We start from the raw sequence: 12,627 nt of genomic DNA, 5'->3' as shown, positions 1-12,627 counted from the left end.
GGCTCGCCTGGCCCCACGTGTGCCCGGCCCGGCCCGCGCAAAATGGAGTCGGGCGTGCGGGGCGGCCGGAGCTGCCTGGGTGCCGGCTTGAGGGACAGGGGTAACGCGGAATGGGGAATCCCAGCAGTGAGGAGAATCGTGGACTGGCTCCTGTTGGAAGGGATCTTAAAGGCCATCTCGTTCCGTCCCCTGCCACAGGGCACCTTCCACTGTCCCAGGCTGCTCCAAGCCGCGTCCAGCCTGGCCTTGGACACTTCCAGGCATCCAGGGGCAGCCACAGCTTCTCTGAGCACCCTGTGTCAGGGCCTCTTCACCCTCACAGGGAACGGTTTCTTCCCAATATCCCATCTAAACCGGCACGTGGAGTCCTGGAATGGTTCGGGTTGGAAAGGCCTTTCTCGTTCACCCCCTGCCATGAGCCGGGACACCTTCCGCTAGACCAGGGTGTGCTCCAAGCCCCGTCCAGCCTTGTGGACTGAACTTGACTCGTGTTTCAGGTGGTCCGATGGATTTGTCAGGATATCTGGAAGTTCCTGGGCTTTCCAAAATCTGTTTGGGTCATTTTCTAGGGGGACAGCGTTGATAGCAATTTTCTTGTTTTCATATATATTGAAATAACAACTTGCACGAATTCGTAGCTTTTGTAAATTTCGAAGACATCCTACACGAAAAAAACTTTGGAAAAAAAGAGACAGAAGTGTAAACAGACCGAAGAATACGCTTTGGGAATTAGGAGGCCAGGTCCCCACATGGGTAGGGAGGGATGTGGGCACATGGCGTCCCGTGCAGGCAGCTCCACCGCGCCCAAACTTCAGCGCTCGGCAGGTGGGTCACAACTCGGGTTCAGAGGAATCCTCGAAAAGCATCAGAGTGTGCTGACAGCAGGTGATGTAGGAACAAGGGAATAACGGGTTTACTGCGATTTCAACAAGCTTTTCACAGAGCACGGTGCTACGTGAGAGCATCTTTGTGCTTCCGCATTTGTGTTCCAAAGTGATGCTGATTGTCCGCTGTTTGATGCTGTTAAAGAAGGAAATAGTTTTAATGTATTGTTTTCGAAAGTGGGTGTTATAAATGTTACTCGAAAGCACCTTGTGAGAAGACAAATTTAGGAGCTATGTTAGAAATATTCTTTGCTTGTGGGTCTCTCGCTCATTAATGCTTAGGAGTGTTTTCTGTGGGAGGGATGCAGTGAGTGGCTTCTCCGGGGTCCCAATTCGCTAATCCAGTGTTCTCTGGGAGCCTTAGTGAGGTTCGGGGTCCCGGTGCTGCCCCCCATGAGACACACCTGGGACCTGGCCGTGTCTTTGGCACCGCAGGAGGGGTTTGGGCAGGGCTGGCAGCCCCTCTTCACCTGCTGAGTTTCACATCTTGATGTCAAGAGCAGTGTGAAAAATACATATTTTGGTGGTTTGTTATGGTAGTGAAAGAGGGAAAGTCGGGGCTGCTGTTGTAGCAGTGTAAACAAAGCCAGTTTCCACTTTGAAAATGTCTATTTTTGTGCGTGGCTGTTTTTGCAGTTCTGGCATCAGAAAGGTGCTCGATGCCAGGGTTTGTTTCCTGTGTGAATGTGTTTTAAGCTCTTCCACTACTCCATAAGGCTGCAAGTGATTTGCCTGCTGAATTAGCAGTTCAAAGCTTGGTGATGATGAGAAGTAACTCGTATTTTGAGTTAGGTTTCAGCAGGAACCGGGTTTTTCTGAGTGCAGGGTGTTGAACTCGAAATTCAAACTTGAATGGCTGTTCCATTCCAGTTCTGCAGCATGCCTGCTCCTCTCCCTGCTTCTCCTCCTCACATGGAATGCCTGTCCTCATTGGAGAGCCCTGCTCCAAATGCTGAGTTTAACCCCTTGTTTCCTCGGGAATGCTTAGGGAGCTATGTGTGCCATGCAAACTTCATGTTAAATACAGCTTGGAAAGGTGAGGGAGACATTGTTCATCTGGGTGTGTTGGCTTGGATATCATTACAACTGCAACTTCTGTAGCCCCACCCAAATTTGACATTGCTTGCTAGGCAGGAACTTGGTTCTTTAAAAAAAAATAATTAAAAATCAGCTTTGAATTTAAAAGCTGGTTCGATAGTTTTGAAGCCAAGTTAAGTTTTGGCAAGAAAGTGGTAAAACAAAACAGCAATGTGTCCTCATCTTTTAAAGAAGAGCAAACAAGGTCTTTCACATGAGTGGAAAAGAAGACTGTGTTAGATCTTTGAGAGGGCTTGGTAAAGAAGGGAATGTCCATGGGAGGTTTTTATTTGCAATAAAAGCCCTTTTAGGAGGCCTAGGCAGGGAGGAAGAACGTTGGGCAGCTCGGTGGCACCGCAGATTCTTAAGCTGTTTTGAGAAGTGCACCAGAAGGAGAATCTTTGTCAGAGATGTTGGGCTGGGAGGATCCGTGAAGGTGAGGACCCCAGAAGTGTTTCCAAGAACAGAATCATGGGATCATTTAGGTTGGAAAACACCTCCAGGATCATGGAGTCTGTTGGAACAGCACTGTCTCAGGAGCACAGGATTGACTGTCTTAGGGCCAGTGAGGTGATGCTCACTTCTTTTGGGTGTTCTTCAAATGAAACTCACTTGTTTTACCTGAAAAGCACCTTTCAGAGGAAAAAAAATAGTAATAAAATCTTGCTTACCTTGATCTTTGGAAACTGCCCCTGTCATTTCAGTAGGGATTAAGTTTTCAGTCAAACACAATTTGAAATCCTTGGTAAAAATGTGACTGAGGAGAGTCGGGTGAAAGTGGAGCCGCTCAGTTTCTGCAGAAATAAAACTTCTCTTCCCTCGTGTTTGCCTGGGGGGGTCGGTATCTGTGTCGGAGCACTCCACATTCCGTTGATGTGCCTGGCCTGATGTTTCAGGGATAAGGAGGATTGGCAGGAGGCCTGATCAGCAGCAGCAGCAGCAGCAGCAGGGCGAAGGCAAACCCATCGACAGGAGACCCGAGCGACGACCTCCCCGCGAGCGCCGCTTCGAGAAACCCGCCGAGGAGAAGGGCGAGGGAGGAGAGTTCTCTGTGGATAAGTAAGAGTTTTGTCTTGATGATAAACAGCTTTCCTAACTTGGACAGGACAGGGCTGTCCTGACTTCTGCTGCTCAGGCAAAAAAAAGCTGATTGAATCAAGATTAAATTCCTCTCATGGAGACGATAACACTTCCCTTTTCCACGGTTTTGTTTGCAAACTTTTAAGTTTTAGCTTGGGAATGATCTACATGACCAGGTTCCCAGGTAAAACTGAATTATGGTTCAAATTAAGATACTCATCATATTTCATTGCATCTATAGCTCAGGAAGGGAACCCAAGCATAGCTGTTTCCTGCAGGATGAGATTTGTTTGCTGTTACAGCTGTAGCTTTAATTTGCACAGCTGAATTAAAGCCAGCTAAAGTTTGTCCAGTAGCTGTTTACACCCTGGCTGCAACTGGAAGTGGCGAAGCCATCTTAGATCTACATGAAATTTAAATTGTCTTGGGTATTGTGAGGCAGCTAGAATTCAAGTAATGGTCAAATATTAAAGTTTTAGTTGCTAAAGTTAAAATCCTTTTAAAAGTAAGTTGGATAAAAGAGAGTTTAGTTGAAGTTGCCGTATTAACTACATTCCAGATTTTGGAATTAATGGCAGAAGATGTAAACAAACAACAATCCTGAGCATTTGTTTCTGGATCCTAAAATCATGGAACTCACAGAATGGTTTGGGTTAGAAGGGAGCTTAAAGATGGTCTGGTTCCAACCCATACCATGGGCAGGGACACCTGCCGTGATCCCAGGTTACTCCAAGCCCTTCCAACCTGGCCTGGGACACTTCCAGGAGTAGGGGAGTGACTTCTCTTAAATCAGAGCCTGAACCCAGCTAGAAACCAGTTATAAAAGGAAAAACAAAAAGTTCTCAGAGGGGAAAGGAACCACAAAACCCACTGTACATTTTTGGAGTCGAATCGCTTGCCCCATCTCACAAACAATAATTACCAAAGCAAAACCAAGTAAATAAAATCCTGAGAGAGGACAAGACAATGAAATGCTGTCCATTTTTGGAGTGAATCCCTGACCTGTGGCTGTTCCATGGCAGACCCATCCTGGAGCGACCCATGCGTGGACGTGGAGGCCTGGGCCGGGGCCGTGGCCGCGGGCGCGGGATGGGCCGAGGGGATGGCTTTGACTCTCGTGGCAAACGGGAATTTGACAGACACAGCGGCAGCGATAGATCGTGAGTCTTCACCTTTCCCTGCCCCTTTTCTCTGCCACTCTGACCCCTCCCATTTAAAATTGATCTGTTGAATTTCTGTGTCTGGACACTATGATGTTAACTCAGTTTTGTTAGTTCTGTTTCACATTCACATTTCAGCGGCCTAAAGCACGAGGACAAGCGCGGTGGCAGCGGATCACACAACTGGGGAACCGTCAAAGACGAGCTAACGTTAGTAACCTGTCATTGCTCACTGAACTATTAGCACTGTGTTAATCAGCCCTAATTATGGCTTGCAGAACAGCCAGATTTAGCTGCCTTTTTGCCTTTGATCTCTTGTGATTTTTGCCACGCTTCTGCAGAGTTCTAAAACCCCAGTGATTTCTTGTAATATAAGAATGGCTTCACTGTTCAGGCAGAATTTTGGGGAAGTTTGGGAGGTCTTGTGCTGGTTTTGTAACAATTCTTTGTTCTGTTTCTAGTAAATTTTGATCAGGATAAGCATGCATTTTGTATTACAAAAATTCAGCCATCCCATTGGAATCTATTTTTAATGTCCAAATCCATTTTGTGTTTTAAGGGACAGTGGGAGCCTTTCAGGAGGGGTAGGGGGAAGCATTGGGGAAAACCATTAGTTAAGTGAACAGCTGAGAATTTAAAAGGCACAGAGAGCATCAGTCCTCATTGAAACAGTAAATCCACCATAGACCGTGATAGTTAATCTTACAAGGATCTTTAAGGAGGGATGAAGTTGTAAAAAAGCCCCAACTCCCAACATTATGTAATTGCAGTGAATTGGATCAGTCAGCTGTAACTGAGGAAACGCCAGAGGGAGAGGAGCATCCGCCTGCTGATTCTGAAAATAAGTGAGTACCACCCCTCTCCGTGCTCCTGGCTTGCTTCAGAGGTGCTGTTGCATTACCTTTAACCTCTGCTATTTATTCTCACATCTGTGTGGCCAAACTCAGATTATCAGTAGATCATCCACAGTGCTGCTGAATGAGTCTCCTTAAAAACCTCATGTCTGGAAATGTTTGTCTTTAAACCATTCCTTGGTGTCCTGCAGGCTCTTTCAGATTTATTTATGAATAATAATTTCTAATACACTTCTGGTCTTGGGATTGCAGCTCCAAATTCCAAACCCAAAAGCATCTGTGCTTCAGACTAGGTAGAAACACCAAGTAAATGGGGTAAAAATGCCAGTGGGAGGCAATTTTTTAAACTTCATTTTGGAAAACAGCCTTGGAGAGGGAAGTGATTGAGCTGTGGGAGAAAGGTTGTATCCCTCATTCTCCTGGCAGTTTTCAAAGTTACCTGGATCTCTTCCCATCTCACTTGGACACTGTTACAGAAGCAACCAGGGACTGGATGAATGAAAGAGTAACCAGAGAAGCAGAAGCAGCCTTTGTGATACTGAGTTGATGTAAAAATACAATACAAATTTTTATGGTAGCCTAGTGTGACTAAATGTTGTATTTTAATGAGGAGTGGGCTTTGTAAAGGACTCAAAAAAAATTACCAAACAGAATTTTGAAATACTTGTTCCTAATGATTCCTAATGTGGTGTTTGCTATGGCTTGATTGCCTCACTTTATATAGAAAACTTTATAGAACTTTATATAGAAAAGCATCTCTACGTATGTAACTTTTTAATTGACTGGTTTTATGTGGATCTTTACCCTCAATGTTTCAGCAGAGGATGTTTTACTGCAGGAAAATCTTTGCCTTGAACAAAACAAATCCTGATTACATCCCATGTCAAAAATCATTCTCTCCTACACAGTGAGAAAAAGCTGAAATACAGCAATTTTGACATAAAACCTTTGCATTATTGTTGAAAATTAGTGGCTGCCAGATGAAAACCTTTGAAATCGAGGCTTTCATGATCTCCTTGCTGCACATCCACAGCATTGGTTTCCTATAAATCAGAAATTCAGTTGGATAAACACACACTGAACAATGACCAGAGGCTTCCAGTAGCTGGAATATGATCCTGTTATTGAGCACAGGGGCTGTTTTACTTAAAAATAGCCTTTGGCACAAGGTAGAGCTGCTGTATCTCACAAATAAGGTGTGTGCTGTTATTTTTTCAAATTAGCTGGAAGTAAAAGTTGTTTGAATAATTGTCTTTGGTTCGACAAAGGAAGCAAATTATCCCAAGCTGCTTAAATTCTGGTTTTTAAAATACTAAAAAGCTTGAAAAGTGTGGGAAGAACAAGTTCTCACTGCCTTGATTTGAATGTTTATGAGAGATGTATTTCAAAAAGGGGAGAAGGAGCTCCAAACGAGTCACGACAGAAGTTAAGCTTTCAGTTTTGGAAATAAAATTGACAGTAATATGGAGATTTGATGACATGGGTCAGTTTTAATTTTCACATTTTGCTGTGCTCAGAGGTGGCTGGGTGTAATTTTGTTTGGCACTCCCTCTAAAGGAGATGAATTTTCCTTTGAGTGTTTATATTTTCACCTCTTAACTGCCAAATCCTTGACGAAATTCAATTTATAACCTGGTACCAGCCAGCAAATGATTTTGAAATTGCATCCAGAGTGTAAATCCTCAGTTGTGATCATAATCTCCCTGAATTCACTACAGAGAGAATGAGGTTGAAGAAGTTAAGGAAGAAGGCCCTAAGGAAATGACCCTGGATGAGTGGAAAGCCATTCAAAGCAAGGATCGTGCAAAAGTCGAGTTCAACATCCGCAAACCAAACGAGGGAGCTGATGGGCAATGGAAAAAAGGATTTGTGCTCCACAAGTCAAAGAGTGAGGAGGTAAAAGTGCCTTTCCATACTTGGAGTGTCCACTTTGTGAAGGTTTTGTTATTGATGAGCGTTTTTTAGAGTGGCAGCCCCTGTCTGGGAGATGCTGACCTGTAGCTGGAAGTTTAGAAAGTGGGAACAGCATTTTTTTTTCAGTTTGAAGTTCATTCTTGTTTATTTGAACAATGTTCTTTTAGCAGAATTGAACTTCTGCAGTAACACAAGTGGCCATTCTGACTGTGGTTGGGTTTAGGAGCTGAGCTGTGCCCTTAGGTTTGTCAGAGCTGCCTCTTGGTGAGAGTTTTTGGGGGAATGTTGTCAAGTTTGCTTTCTAAAAAAGGCAACTCTTGTTATTTAGCATCTGTTGTGCAGTACACAGATTCATGCTGCTTGTTAAGTGATGTCAGCTTGAAGGAAGACTGGTCATGCCTCAGAGACCTTCAACCCAAACCGTGCATCTTAAATTGGAGACGTGGGTGTCTCCTCACTGAGTGCTGTGACACAGACAAGCTCTTGGGAAAGCTCCTGAAAAGGGTTTTGTGCTCCAGTGGCACTCAGCATAGCTGCTGTAGAATTGTTTTAAATTTGTAGTTTCTCATTTCAGGCATTACATAATGCTCATTATTCTGTTCCAAGAGTGGCAAGGGGAGATGCACAAGGGAGGGAAGTGCTGAGAGCTCTTGTTTTGTAACGCAGGGCTGTGCTAATCTTTAGTTTTAATCTTTGTTTTTAACACTCTGTAATATGTTAAGTAGCTCACTTAAGAGATTGGTGGCTTCAACTTTGTGTACTGATGGTGCTGAGTCCTTTGAAGTGGCTGGGTAGTGTGTAATACTCAGTTTGCTCTCCTAAAATGTATTCCTGCTTTTTCACACCTTGCCAGTTTCTATCCTGGGAGCTGGGATTTAAAAGCAGGTGGGGGGTGCTGCTCAGTGCTCCAGTGAAAGTTTCATTTCTGTTCTGATAGAACTCAGAGTTTGGTCACAAATCAGGCTGTCTTCTTGCTGTGTGGGGTAGTTCAGTTCTTGAAAGGATTGCATGGCTGTGTCTCCTCTGTCTGAGCTGTTCACTGAAGTGTTTGTTAAATGCTGAAATCCTTTATTTCATTTAATCTGAAATCCTTTCTCTGGCTTGGGTAGAAAAGGGAATTTGAGTTCTATTTAAAGTTGCTGTTTACTGAAAGAATGTATTAAACAGAAGTGTTTATGTACTTCACCAAGATTTACTAAACCTGTAGTTCTTCAAATTCCCTCAGTGTCTCTGAATCAGATTTATTTGACATTTACTCATCTGAGGACACTTTTTTTTAACATATGAGCACATGTGGTGGTAAAGGTGATGCTACTTGTGAGAAATTTAGAGGCTAGAAAGATCCAGCCTGTATTTTCCATTGGAAAACTGAATCAGTGAACTCCAAAAAAAAAACCAAAAAACCAAGCAATAAACAATAAGAAATAAAAGAATCTGAACAAAACCTGTGAATAATCAAATTACTCCCATGGAAGACCTGACATAATTAGTAGATTGTTCTATTTAAGAGGTGAACTTCTCAAATAAACAAGTTGGATATTTTTAGCCCCATCACATAAGAAGGTAACAGCCTCTTGCTGTGTAAGCATGAAAGTGAGGTATTAACAAATCTGCCTTTAAATTGAGCTGCTTTTAGCCTGCTTTATTGTACATCCAGCAGATGTGTCTCCCCATCTCCCTTCTTCATTGTTCTCTGATCCCATGGGAAGCAGTGTGGGGATTTTCTCTCAGGATTATAGGAGAATAGCTCTATAATACAGGCGTTAGGAAAGCTTCCACTGCAGCTCCTTTGTGAGCAGCTTTAGAAGGCAAAATATTTTAAAAAACCACCAATCACCTGCTGTTTCCTCTCTTTGTCCTCTTGGCTGTACTTAGGAGTCAAGAAATTAAGGTTTCTCTGATTCTCATTGGTAAGAAGGGAGATGATGTGTGGATGTGATTTGGTTTCTAGGTAAATTTTGGTTTTCAGTCCCAAATCTTCTGTACTCTTATGGCTGAGAAACACTGTGTGTCCCAATAGATGGCTCAGAAATTCGAAGCATTGTGGTGAACACCTGCATTCCTGTAGCTTGAGAACTCCTTGGAAAACTCCCCCCAGGAGTCTGGGAAAAGGGAGAATGAGGAATCTGATGCTGCTCATCTGCCTCAGTCTTGGGAAAGAGCTGTCCTCCTTTTCCTCCTGCTTGTCCTCCCCTCTGAGGGCTGAAATGCTTGGCCTGCCTGAGGTCTTTCCTCTTTTTCCCATTTACTCAGCAGGTGCTGGTAAAATTCTCAGTTCTGTCTGGATTCTTGCTGCTTTAATCTGAAATCCAGGGGCATCAGCAGCCCTGGTCCAGTGAGCCTCTTCCCAGGGCACGGGGTTATGCCATAAACCACAGATCTTCTTCTCTGCAGCTGGTTTTGGTGGCTTGAGCCTTCAGTTCCTGCAAAAAACAGGAAAAAGTTATACAGATCCTAAAATTTATCCCAAAAGCAGAATCCAGGAGTCCTGGAAAAACTGATACCCAGGAGATCTCTGTCCCTGCTGTGCCTCTAAACCTCCTCACTAATCCAGTCCCTTCCTTAGAGGAGGTTGCAGTGGGACATTAGGAAATGTATTTTGGAAAAGAATAATTCATCTCCTCGAGTTGGGAGGAAAGACTCTTGAGTGAAGGCTCTGCAGGAAGATTTCCATGAGCAGTGATTGAAACATCCCAACTCTTGTGCCTGACGTGTGGCCACGCTGGAGAGCAGCCTGCATGTGTGGTCTGCCAGGGCTTCCACACCTCCTTTTGGTGTCCATCCATCCATCTGAGCTTTTTTTGGTATCCATCCATCCATCTGAGCCTTTTTTGGTGTCCATTGAGCCTTTTCTGGTGTCCATCCACCTGAGCCTTTTTTGGTGTCCACCTGATCCTTTTTTTGGTGTCCACCTGATCCTTTTTTTGGTGTCCACCTGATCCTTTTTTTGGTGTCCACCTGATCCTTTTTTTGGTGTCCACCTGAGCCTTTTTTTGGTGTCCACCTGAGCCTTTTTTGGTGTCCACCTGAGCTTTCTCTTGTCTGCACCCTTGCCCCGTCCATCCCGTGCTGTCTCTGGCCACTTGCACGGCTGCTCCTCGTCCCTGTGCTCCGTGTGCTCGGTGCCATCTGTCCCCAGCAGCTCGTGTGACCTGATTACCTGGTGTTCCTGTACCGAGTTGAGTCTCATTTCTTCCTTTTGTTTTCTCCCTTTGTTCCTTTTGTCACTTTGGCGTGGACACACAACTGTCACCAGACAAAGGCGATGACAGAAATGCAGGGGAGTCTGCTGGATTCAAATGAGGTACTGCTCCTTTCTCTCTGATACCTGGGTTTTAACATCAGCCCCTTCAGCAGGGAACGTTTGGCTGCTAAAAACTCACCAAAATAGAGAATTTTATTAAACACAGAGCTTTTCTTGTCTCACTCTGCACCATCCAGCACCCAGCATGGTTTTAGAGTCCTCTTGCTCCTCATCCTGCTGATTTCAAACCTTTATCATAAAAGCTTCTACTGTGAGTCTCTATTTTTTTTATTTATTCTTCCATCTCTCACTGTGCTTTGGCTCTCTTGGTAGTTTGTTTTTAATTTTTGACAGCCTTCCCCAAGACCCTTAAGCACATCACTGCCTTCAAGAAGTGATCAGTTATTAAATCAGAGCACTATTGATACATAGAAATTTAATGTTTCCCAGGATTATTCAGGATAAGCAGCTTGTTCAGTGTGTCTGACTTATCACCCAAGTGATGGAAGAGGCTGAGGAGAATGTGCCAGGTCTTTTGTTGGAATTTTTTGAAAGAGCTTTAATTACTTTGGATAGAGAAATTATCAGTTTACACAGGGCATTTGCAATTTTTTGATTCAGTGGTTATACCAAAGTCAAGTTGTGGAAATACAAATGATTTTTAGTAAACTGTAGCAATTGGTTTTTAAATAAAAAGAGCATAGGGATAGAAATGCACAGAAATATTGTAGAAATCCACTGATCCCACCACTCAGAAAAGGGAATTACCACATGGCTAATTTGTAATTTCCAGTAGTTGGAAATAGAATCTCAGTCCCCTGCAGTGATAAAAACTGGAGATAACAAATGAAATGGTCAGAAAGGAATTTAAAACATCTCTAAGGAGTTTTGTAGTGTTTTACAGAGTGTTGCTGTTAGGTTTGAGTAGTGCCATGTCAGGCTGAGGCGTGCAATGGCTTTTCTTTGTTGAGACAAAAAGTTTGGCAAAAGAGATTTCCAAGGGAAAGGTGTACAATGAAATGAATAAAATCAAGAGTGAATTAGGGACCAGCTGTTCTGTGGGATACATCCCAGTGGAATGTGCTGGAAATCAAGCAGCATGGAAAGGGTATTTTTAATTAAACTGGAGGGACAGGACAAGGGGGGAATGGCAGGGATAGATGGGATTTTGGGAAGGACCCATGGAATCCCTGACTCCAGACCTCTCCATCCCCTGGCAGCCTTGTGAGGCCTCCAAAATGGTAATTAAAGAGTACAAGGCTTAATTGCACAATGTGTTGCCTTTGAAAGTCCAAATGTTGTGTAACTAGAGCAGAAAAGTCAGTTGGAGTTGGGAAGCTTGAGCCTGCACGTGGCATTTGTGTAGGAAAACCAGGAAATTGCTGTACCAGGAGTTGGGGGCTTGGAGGGAAGGAAAGTCTTGGATGTTGTTTGCAAAACATGGTTGAGCTGTAATGAGCAGGTTTTTACATTTTTTATATTATCCTAGATGCCAAAAACATTCTTGCACATGGGAAAAACACCTGTGTAAAATAAGAGAAATAATTGCTTTAAAAACACCTGGTGGGGTTCAGTGTGTAACTGAAATTTTTCAAGGTGCTGAATAATAACATTGTTGGTGTTTGTAACTCCTGGGAGCATCCCTTGCTCCTCCAGGCTCAGGTTTCCACCAAATGCACTGGGAGCAAACCAGTAAGAGAATATCATGGCAAAGGTGCTGAAATCCCCATTTTCCAGTGTCACTGGTGATCCATTTCAGCTCCTTCAGTTGTTTTTGAGTTTTTTGTGTCTCATTTGCTGTTAGTGAATGCAGAGCACTGAGGGATTGTCTCTCAGCAGATCCCTGGTCTTAAGGATTTATCAAGGGCTGAAGTAAATAAAGTGTAAATCCTCAGGGAGCAAAATAAGGATGAGTGATCAAGAGTGGAAAAAGAATGGAATTGATGGAAAAGGGACACAAAAATGAGAATTGCTGCAACATGACATTCTGTACTGGCTTGGTAATGTCAGTCCGGCCTGGGATAAGGACACACTGATGGAATTTTGGGAAGGATTTCTCCATGGAAAGGGTGGTCAGGCATTGGAAGGAGCTGTCCAGGAAGGTTTGGAGTGTCCATCCCTGGGGTGTCCAGGGAAGGACTGCTGACAAGGTGGGGATTGGGTGCAGGTTGGACTCAGTCCTGGAGGCCTTTTCCAACCTCAGTGATTGTGTGAACTCATGAATTATCCTGGAAGGGCAAAATACCTGGGTTGCTGAGAAATTCCAAGTTCCCCCAGTCCCTCCAGGGAGCAGGTGAAGGCTTTGTGTGATGGGAGGTGAGCTGTGGTGGCCAGAGCTCAGGTGCACTAAAGAGGATTTTGGTGTTTGTTTATTTGGAGGATTTTGGTGTTTGTTTCCATGGAGGATTTTGGTG

The 12,627-nt window shown here is 44.0% G+C and overlaps 1 protein-coding gene across 4 annotated transcripts in view; it reads left to right on the top strand.

Moving 5' to 3' along the window:
- The first annotated feature begins 758 nt into the window (after nucleotides 1-758).
- Nucleotides 759-12,627, top strand: part of SERBP1 (SERPINE1 mRNA binding protein 1) — a 15,145-nt gene continuing 3,276 nt past the window's right edge. The window contains exons 1-7 of one of the 4 annotated variants that reach the window (XM_015636624.2): nucleotides 759-825; nucleotides 2,858-3,020; nucleotides 4,064-4,201; nucleotides 4,340-4,411; nucleotides 4,972-5,046; nucleotides 6,774-6,951; nucleotides 10,226-10,273. In XM_015636624.2, the coding sequence (XP_015492110.1) occupies nucleotides 774-825; nucleotides 2,858-3,020; nucleotides 4,064-4,201; nucleotides 4,340-4,411; nucleotides 4,972-5,046; nucleotides 6,774-6,951; nucleotides 10,226-10,273 (726 nt within the window). In that variant the 5' untranslated portion in view covers nucleotides 759-773. Of the gene's footprint in view, nucleotides 826-2,857; nucleotides 3,021-4,063; nucleotides 4,202-4,315; nucleotides 4,412-4,971; nucleotides 5,047-6,773; nucleotides 6,952-10,225; nucleotides 10,274-12,627 lie in introns of all 4 variants that reach the window. The other 3 variants (XM_015636623.2, XM_015636626.3, XM_015636625.3) reach the window with 3 other exon arrangements.

The sequence above is a fragment of the Parus major genome, chromosome 8 (genome assembly GCF_001522545.3).
Source record: "Parus major isolate Abel chromosome 8, Parus_major1.1, whole genome shotgun sequence".
Taxonomy (NCBI): Eukaryota; Metazoa; Chordata; class Aves; order Passeriformes; family Paridae; genus Parus; species Parus major.
This window is presented reverse-complemented; position numbering and strand designations above follow the sequence as displayed.